We start from the raw sequence: 10,357 nt of genomic DNA on the forward strand, positions 1-10,357 counted from the left end.
ATCAGGAAAACCTGACTTATGCCAAAAGAAATCCACTATGACAGAGGTGTAGGGCAAAACATGCTTGAAGCCTGTAAGCCGGGAAAACTTGACTCATACCAGAAGAAATCTACTATGGGGAAGACATAGGACAAAATGTACTCAAGGCATGTAAGTCGGGAAAACCCAACCTATGCCAACAGAAATCTACTACGATGGAGGCACACGGTAAAATGTGCTTCGAGACGTGTAAGTCGAGGAAACCTGTCCCACGCAAGAAGAAATCTGCTACAATGAAGACACATGGGGAAATGTGCTCGTGGCATATGACTTGGAAAAACCTGACTCGTGCTAGAAGAAATCCGTTATGACGAAGACATAGCGAAATGTGCCCAAAACATGTAAGTTTAGAAAATTCGCCCTATATCATAAGAAATCCATTGCGATGGAGGCACATGGTGAAATATGCCTGAGGTATGCAAATCAAGAAACCCTGACACGTATCAATAGAAATCTCTTACAATGGAGGCATAAGGCGAAATGTGCCCGAGATGTATAAGTCAAGAAAACTCAATTGATACCAGTAAACATCCACTATGGCAAAGGCATAGGATAAAATGTGCTCGAGGTATGTAAGTCGAGAAAACTCAACTCGTACTAGTAGAAATCCACTACGACAAAGGCATAGGGGAAAATTTTCTCAAAATGCATGTCGAAAAAACCTAATCCGCAAGAGAAGATCCCAAACGACTCCCATGTCGAATGAACTAATGACGCACTTCGAGCCCCTCTCGCGAGAACCTTAAAGCACTCCTTCGGGGGAGGATGACAAATGATAGTGAATACATTATTAACTATCCATCATCCAACACGTGATTGCCACGAGAGATTCAGATCACCCACCACCCATCTATTTACGTGAACAAAGATTCATAACAGACAATCACAAGCTTCCTTCTTGTTTATCATGATAAGAAAGGCAATCACAAACTTATTGTCCTTTACAATCAGGTATAAAGACATATCTTAAACCCAAGACAAAGGATCTTTTTGCTCGACCACTCCAACCTGGACTTAGGAATATCAAATTACTAACTCGAACATAAGAGGAATTGGGTCAAGAAATCCTTCTCAACACAGGTAAACACCCTGATACAAGCAATCTTACGAGGCAAGATGCTCACACACCTACGGTCATTTCGTTGCTTTCAATGTCATCTCCAGTATTCATTATCAACCATCATCACCATCATTTATTCATAACCATCGTCACGATAATTATTGCCTACGATCATTTGTCTCCAACACCACCAAAAACCTTTTTTTCTCTTTTCACAGACACCAGATGGGTTCATCAACTCCCGCCCGAGGAAAATAGTTTGTCAAGATCAAGACTTCATATCAAAGATACGAATTCTTGATCAATGGGAAGCACATAACCTATCATTATCACATTGACATCAGAATTAATCTCAGGAAGGGCGGGCGAGCATACCGTATTTGGGCCAGAAATCTCAGGCGATGAACTCACAACAGCATAGTAGTACTATCAACTGGGCAAAATTGACCAAATGCCACACCCACACAGCATAAGCTGCCATTAAGTTCAACATCTGACGTCCACAAATCTGCAAAAACAGAAGAAACACCAATAACCTAAAGAGATCTCATTGCCATTCCAACGACAACAGACATCATAGCTCTAAGAGAAAAGCAATTGTTTCTCCATTTGTCAATCAAAGCCGCCAAACAAGCATGTAATCCAAGATTAATCTAAAGAAAATAAGGTATTCTCGCTTTGTAAACTAACCTCAGATACCTGTACATATTCCTTCATCGAGAAAAGAAGTTGTAGCTTTAATGGCAGAGACAGATTGTTTCACAACTGCCGGGTACCATGAATATAACAGGGCAGCGAACATAAATGTAAGGCAGTTATATCAAAGTCTGGGTTGGACAACTTTAACAGTGATTCCACTAATTATAGTGCCAATTAGAGTAAGGATCTCCATATTGCAAGTTGCTTGAGTTGGAAATTGAAGGACTTTTTCTGAGAAAAAAGTTGTGGTTTAGCAATTTCACCACCGAAGTAGGCCTAATCAACCTTTGCAACTTTCCTCTTCTCAACTTGGCCAGTCAATGGGCATTGCATCTCCGTCCAACTGATTGGAACCATGGTAGAACCTGGGCAACATCGAGGAAAAAGTTCATCAGCTAAATTTTGTATGACTCCTGGCTTTTTAATGCATCATGCGACACAACTGTTATTTATGCCATCAATTTATTGTAGGGATTGAATGAGTACAGTTTCTAAATAGCAACAAATACAATACAACGAAGCCATAAGTCCCAACTATTTTGGGTTGACTATATAGATCTTTTGCCACCACTAAAACCTATAAAAAATCAAATATTTAGTTAAATTCAAAGTACTTAAATCTTTATTTATAATTTTTATTAAAATCAGTTTATATCTTCCTCCACCTCTCATTGTACCATTAATATTAATCATTTCACATCTTCTGACTATCGCATCCAGAGATCTCGTAAGTTCATACCATCTTACACGATTTTCTCTTCTTTTTCTATCTTTCGTAGTAGCTCCACATATTTATCTTAACATTCTCATCTCAGCAACATAAAATTTTTGTATATGTTATTTCTTAACTGCCCAATACTCAGATCCATAAAGCATTGTTGGTCTCACAATTGTCTTACGAAATTATCTTTTTAATATCAAAGATATCTGATGATCACTTAAGACTCTTGACCCTCCTTGTCATTTTAACCATGGTATGCGATTTCGAATGGTACCACTTGGTACAGGCGGTACGTACCGGTCCGACGGCATACCGATAAATGGACCACCCGCTACCGGATGGATCGTGTAGCAGTGCTACAGTAATACACTGTATCAGTGCTACAGTGCTACAGTAAGAGGAAATCGCTCGGTACGCCCTGGTGTACCGCTCGGTACGTCGGTACCGTACCGTACCGAGCCAACCTCGAAACATCGGTACGGTATTACATACCTTGATTTTAACCATCATGTTTTTATTTTATAAATAATATCTTCATTACTCTCTCTATCTTGTTAAATAATTGATCCATGATACCCAAAGCTTTTACTTAAAGGAACTTTTGATCCATTCAACTTAACTATATTTTCCTATTTATTCATATAATTATTAAAATTACATCTCATATGTTCAATTTTAGTTATACTTAATCTAAAACCTTTAGTTTGTATGGATAGCCTCCATGACTCAAGTTTATAATTAATTTCATTTAGACACTCATAAACTAAGATAATATCATCAGCAAATAACGTAACATACATCAGAGAGGTCTATCATGTAAATGCCTAATAAGTTTATCCATTATCAATATAAAAAGACAAGGACTTAATGCAGATCTTGATATAATCATATACTAATAGGCAATTCACCGGACACTCTATAGTTTTAACACTAATAACTATATGATCATATATATCTTTAATAACATCAATATAATTAGTGGATACACATTTCTTTTCTAAAACAATCATAATAAATCTCTAGGTACCCACCATATCATAGACTTTCTCTAAGTCAATAAAATTCATATGTAAATCTTTCTTTTTCTCTCTATACATTTTTCTTTAATCGTCTTAATAAATACATAGCTTCTATAGTTGATCTTGCAAGCATAAAACCAAATAGATTTTTAAAGATATTTGTTTCAAGTCTTATCCTACTTTTAATAACTCTTTCTTAAAGTTTCATATGGTTCATGATTTAATTTCTCTATAATTTGAATAATTTTATAGGTCACCCTTATTCTTGTAAATTGACACTAAAAACCGTAAGACTATAGCCATGCAAGTCATGTGTTACATATATAAATCTAAATCCTACACTCACCTGCACCAACAAATGGTAGCAAGTAGATAAAGTAATAATAATAGAAGTGTTCCATATCTAGTGACAACATAATTTGCTACATACTTGCCATTGAAAGTATTTATATAAGATAACCTTTGGTACAAAACCAAATAAAAACAGCCTACGAGCATGTTTTGAAGCTAATAATTCGCACAAAAGAAGATAAATTTAAGAATTCTACATGTTCTAAAGATCAAGAACAAAGGATTCCCTTAGGCTAGTTGACCCCGTTTATATATATATATATATATATATACACACACAAAAACATCCTTAATTATTATTTTCTTGCTTCTGATGTCCTTTTGAGATCTTCGTCTTGCTGTCAGTCTTCATTCCCAAACTTTTATTATCATGCTATCCTAAATCATATAGCTTAAGTAATCGAATGTGATTATTAGGCAAAGCCAGTCTTTGACTATTATGATGAAGGCCCACCAAGAGATGGGGTCCCCAGCTTACATCATTTTTTTCTATAACTTCAAATGACATTGCTTTAGCATAACCATGATAATCATAGTGTGACCTTTGTACTGTATTTAGATTTAGGCTAATTATATATTACCCCTTGTTGTTAGACCTCCTTATCATCCCGATCTCTAGACTTAAAAAATTTATATTGGAATCCCTATAGTTATGAAAGTGAAACATCTAGCTCCATTTATCTTAACACCATCAGTTTTACTGACGAAAACATATAAACAATAGGCAAAAAGATAAATTCAACGTTCCGATTGATGATGACATACGACATCGGTGGTGGCAGATGGTGGCGCTGTTGGAGGCCACGGGTGGCTAATGTGGAATATGCAGAGCGGCAACAAGAAGTGAGGGTCACTCTACATCTATGTCAACGCCGATGCAGTTGCCTAGCGATGAAAGGGTCACTCGACATCTACATCAGCACTGACGCAGATGCAGAGCGGCCCTCACCTCTCGCCGTCGCTCATCTCATCCACAACATCCACCTGTGACCCTCAACGATGTCGCCGTTCATCATTACCAACTAAAACATTAAAATTACCTTTTTGCCTATTGTTTTCATGCTTCTGTCGGTAAAACCGATGGTATTAGGATAAATAGAACTAGATGTTTTACTTTCATAGCTATAAGGATTCCAATATAAATTTTTCAAGTCTAGGGACCGGAATACTAAGGATGTCTAACTATAGGGGATAATATGTAATTAGCCCTCTATATTTCTATATAAGATTACATATTGATTACATACTGGTCTAATCAATTAAACTAAATTATTTCCCAAACTTGCATTTTCTAATTCTTCAACAAACAATTTTCATAATGCTCTCTTGTGCAAAACAGGACATTAAAAAAGTACAGTAGCATGAACATTATCAGTTTAATTGATTAGACCAGTATGGAACAACTGAAATATAGCTCAATACAGGTGAAAATTGTATCTGTCCAATAGTTTGTTGAAATTAGTACTAGACTGGAAATTGAAACCAGATTTAACATTGGCATACATGACTAACAAGCACATGTTAGGCTAATAGACAAATAAATGTCAAACCAGAATGAAGAACAAAAACATCTTCCAAGCTTTAATACTTGCTCATGATTGAATATACCATATGTCTATACACCAAAACGGACTAGACTAATAATGGTCCAACCATCAACATAGGTCTTGTACCCGAAATGAAAACCATGCTTGAATAATTCATTAATTTGGCTTGATTAGTTGATAGAACCTGCATGGGTTCAATAATTCATTGAATCCAGAGTAAATTAGCTAAAATGTCTTTAATATTCAAATCAATAACATTGGTTTCCAATTGGATTATTCTTTTATTAATTACATTTCCTATTAGAGGAAATTGAATTTTGTCAATTGATTATATTAGAAAGTAATTGAATATAGGCAATCACATATGCAAAGAAAAGGATGCGATAATTAAGATTAGGGAGCAAGATAACTGCAGTAAGTGATTGTTGTCAATTATATATACAGCCAGCTGAAGCAACAGAGATTTGCAATCTAATCAAAGTAATATTAAATTTTGGTAGCTAACATTAGCTTCAAATTTATCTAGAAAAGGAATTAAATCATCAAATTAAAATCGAAATTCCCTCCTGGAGTTCTACATTGTACCTGCTATGCTTTGAGCAGAAACTACTCCCAGTTCATTCTTTGCAGTAGAAAGGTAATATGCCCTTGCATCTCCAAGAGAAAGCTTAAAGCCAGAGTTAATTTTCATGTGATTTTATCAGAAAATGATAAAAAAAGATAAGTGCAAGTAATTATAACATAGTGAGACAGTTATGATATCAATCAAAAAACAGAGCGCTATCACTGTGGTCCGATTCAAATGAACTCATAAAAATAGAAGATCTAGCATAAGTTGGATTAACAAACAAACAAAATTGTATCATGTCAAATGAAACTGCTGAGAAGTTCTTAAAACATTCTACCAGCAACAACAAATAATGCATTAGATGATCTAAACGAGTTGTATACCTTGTGTGACTATTAGGATAAGAAAAATCCAACAATGGCCATAAACCTAACTAATTAAAAATTATCCACTGCCCTCACTTCTTTTACAATATAAAATTCTACGAGTTGTTGCATGCACTGTCTCTCTGATAATTACCAAATTACCAGCAATGTCATACAAATCTTAGGTAATATAATTTCTCTAGTTATTTTTTTCTAGTTGACTCGTACTTGTATTCTTCGGAGTGTTTTACAACTGCTAATTCAATTTTCACTGTCAAACCTGTAAATTTATCTAAAGACCTCTGATTCCAAATGCCATCTAACTAGTTACCCATAACATTTATTTATCCTCACTAAAATGAAAGGCAAGAGAGGTTTTGTGATACCCTGGCTGCTATAGGTGCAAGAACTTCTAGTGCATTTTGTATTTCTTTAAGATCAAACTCTTCTTTTCATTGAGTAGTTTCTTTAACCAATTAGCTAATGTAATAGTATTAAAAGAAATAACCAGTAGAATTTCTAAACTAATCACTTCCTAATAACATCTGACATTGCTTATAAATCTATAATTCAATCTACAGCAGAATAAATAAAGTCAGGACATAGAGCTGACTTCGAAATTGTCAAGAAGCCTATCCCTTATTTCCCACAAAAGTAAGATCTATTACTTAACTAGGTGAAGATGCCTGTCTCTTTTAATTGATCCACTGTACCGTACAGAATTTTGTTTCAAAGACCACTAAAAAATTTTGTGGGGCAATGGGCATTTACCAAGTCAACAAGGTCAGCATTTGCAAGGTCTTTAGTACACAAAATGACTGCAGACACAGCAATACCAATACTAGCAGAAAATCCTGGACATCATAGTATAACAAAATAAAACAAGACAAATGAACTAAAAATGATTTGCATAAGTAACATGAGATGTAAAGTGCTTCAGGATACAACAAGAGCTCGAATGATGTCACCAGGATGAAAAGAGAGGTACATGTCCACCTTATCAATTTCAGTTGCACGAACATCTTGTTGCCTGTTACAGCAAGAATTAATAACACCCCAACAATAATTGAAGTCTTATTATTGTGGTAGCATATATCAAACAAATTGGTACACTGTTATTGCTGTTATGTTACAGAGGCACCTTGCTACCTTTCATATGATAAATCATGTAGCATCCCCACCCCAAATCACAGTAATCACACAATATGATCATATATCTGTAAGTAAACCTCCTGAAACATTTTCTAAAATTATTTAAAACATTGATAATACATATATATATATATATATATATATATATATATATATATATATATATATATATATATATATATATATATGTAGTATTTTTTTATTGACTTGATATTAGCAAGGTTGCTTGTCTATCACCTACATGCCTAGGCCACCTCTTGTGCATTAGGTTAGACCAATCGTGTAATATTGCCCAGGCTAGTTGATAACTAAGTTGTCACAGAAGTTCAGATCACAAAATTAAGTGAACTTTGCTCAAAAACAATTATGTGACCTATATTTGCTTGAAAAAGTTTCCTTATTGTTATCATCCAAACTGGATATAAAATTTCAAACCGAAATCAGTAGATTATAGAAGAGGCACAACTACTGCTCAGGGGGAGAATATAACTAAAAAGAAAATAACAAGAGATACAAGTTACTGCCACTGTATATGCTTCGCACAGAATACACAAATACTTAACTTAAGGAAACACAGGAGAAGAATAAAGTCAGTGGCTATCCTGATTGCCTCTTCTAGTTGCCATAGATACTGGACATTCAAAGTTGAAATGAAAAGTTCATAAGAGGATTACCTTAATCTATCTTAAAAGTATCATAGCATTGCAAAGTAGACAAGCATGCAAGTTCTGATGACACTAAGAAGGAGAACAAAACAATCAATAATTGTGAAATGAAGTTGACTTTGTAGATCAATCAAATAGCGAAAGCAAAGATCAGTAAGAATTAAAGAGATATTGCAGCTATTAGCGAGAAACTTTAGGAAAAAAGTTGTTAGCTTTAGCAACTATAGAACACTTAGATACCTAATTATTCCAGTAAACTTTTCCCTCACAGCTTTGGACTCAACACACATTATATCAGCTGATGCCATACGGGCCATCACTTTTGTTACCTGCCGAAAAACAGTAACATACTTGTGAGTGCAACAAAAATGTGTACATCCACATATAAATAAATTTTATTTCTTTGATATGCAGCTGGAATAACAGGATGATGAACTCCTGTAAGTTGGTTTGGAATTAAAGCAAAATATCACAAGGAGAAAATAAAAAATGGATTTTCCAGTCAGTAAAAAGGCAATACAACTAAGCTGAAACAGAAATATCACAGTTTGCAAAACTTGATCTGACAAAGTTACTTACATTCCATATTATGAGGAATGGTTTATGTCTAATAAAATTTAGCATCAGAGTTCTTTCAAATAGATTACCAGAAAGGTGGTGTTGTGGTGCTTTCCACTAAGATTGTGATGTTAGTAGCCTAAATGGTAAGTGACATTTTGCATCTTGCCAACCACATTTCAAGATCAAGTTCCAGACAAATGAATCTGCAAATATCTGTAAGAGAATTTGGGTGCAAACTGAAGAACTTGTATGGAGAGCTAGATGGATACAATAATAAAAGTCCTTGTGTGTTTACCCTGTTTTCTTTAATCAACTCTACACATGTATAACCTGTTAAGTAGACATCCTAAGGATCATTAGCAAATAACATGAGTTTTGGATTGAAAAGAGGTAGCGGGACATCATATCATTGATTTAAAAATTAAATATACCAGATATATAATCATGGTGAAAATTCAAATATACCAGTGCTTTATCAGTAACCACAAATGTACAGTGACAAAAAAGTTAGCTTTATTGCTTCAATACTTACAACTACACCTTATAATATTCTTTCATTAGAGTTATCAATGACAAAGTACGCTTGTGAATAACTTCAGTAACTTGACCAATCAAGTGCCGCACCTTCTGCAAAGTCTATCTTGGAACTAACCGCTGTCATGCATGATATGCAATTGAAGCCTAATGTACCAAGTATAACGTTTCTACGTCTAATAATTATTACCCAAAACCTGAAATCTATACTATCCCATTGCGAATCCACCGATTGTGCATCTGACAGACTAATGAAGAAGGGAAGAAAAAACACGTCTAGGAACTTACGATGATAAATACACAAGAAAAAGGAAACGGAAGAAGGCTTACTCGAGCAATAACCACAGAACCGGGCTGTGGAACAGCACCCTGGGCCTTGTGCCCGACAACTTCCACGGTCGATCTCTGCGAAGCAAACGAACCAAGAACAGTAAGAACTCCAGTAATAGACCCAAACCCTAAATCCCTGACCACGAAAGAGGATAGAAGGGTAAAGAAGGAGAAGAGAGGAGAGGCGACCTGGTCGGCAGCATCAGATTGGGGAGGGGTTATACGGCGGATGCCGGCAAGGGAAGCGCGGATAGAGCGACCGTTGGGAGCGACATAGGCTCCCGTGCCGGCGATTAGTCCGCTGGAGTCGCCGAGCAGCTCCCCAGGGGTGACGAGTTCGTCTTCGCCCTCGCCGCCGCCTGCCGCCATGCTGCTCATCAATTTTGTTCGTGCTCTCTCTTTCCGCTACTGAGAATTATAAACAAGGGAGGCGATAACGGGTCGGATGTTGGAGAAACCATAACCATATCCATCTTAGGGATTGGGTTTTCACGGTATCAGTGAATGCGTTCGGACCGGACTTAGGAACGCAACCCTACCCGCTGCCCTACTTGAATATCGCTAAATTAATGGCACATCATTTATTATTTTAAAGAAGTACTTCTAAAATTCTAGAATAAAACATCGTAACACTAAATTATCTTATATAATTAGTTATCTTTAATATTTAATATTTCAATCCCTATATTTAAAAAAATTATATTAGCATCCATATAATTATAAATATGAAACAACTAAATCTATTT

General features: G+C 35.5%; 1 protein-coding gene across 1 annotated transcript; it reads right to left on the minus strand.

The window, feature by feature from the left end:
* Positions 1-1,747: 1,747 nt before the first annotated feature.
* LOC103988893 (uncharacterized) lies at positions 1,748-10,013 on the minus strand. Its single transcript, XM_009407570.3, has 6 exons — positions 9,801-10,013; positions 9,612-9,686; positions 8,427-8,515; positions 7,315-7,399; positions 6,022-6,103; positions 1,748-2,163 (listed from the first exon to the last, which is right to left on the minus strand). The coding sequence occupies exons 1-6, from the start codon at positions 9,987-9,989 to the stop codon at positions 2,075-2,077; spliced, it is 609 nt and encodes a 202-aa protein (XP_009405845.2). The 5' UTR covers positions 9,990-10,013; the 3' UTR covers positions 1,748-2,074.
* Between the last annotated feature and the right edge of the window lie 344 nt (positions 10,014-10,357).

This window comes from Musa acuminata, chromosome BXJ3-1 (assembly GCF_036884655.1).
Source record: "Musa acuminata AAA Group cultivar baxijiao chromosome BXJ3-1, Cavendish_Baxijiao_AAA, whole genome shotgun sequence".
Taxonomy (NCBI): Eukaryota; Viridiplantae; Streptophyta; class Magnoliopsida; order Zingiberales; family Musaceae; genus Musa; species Musa acuminata.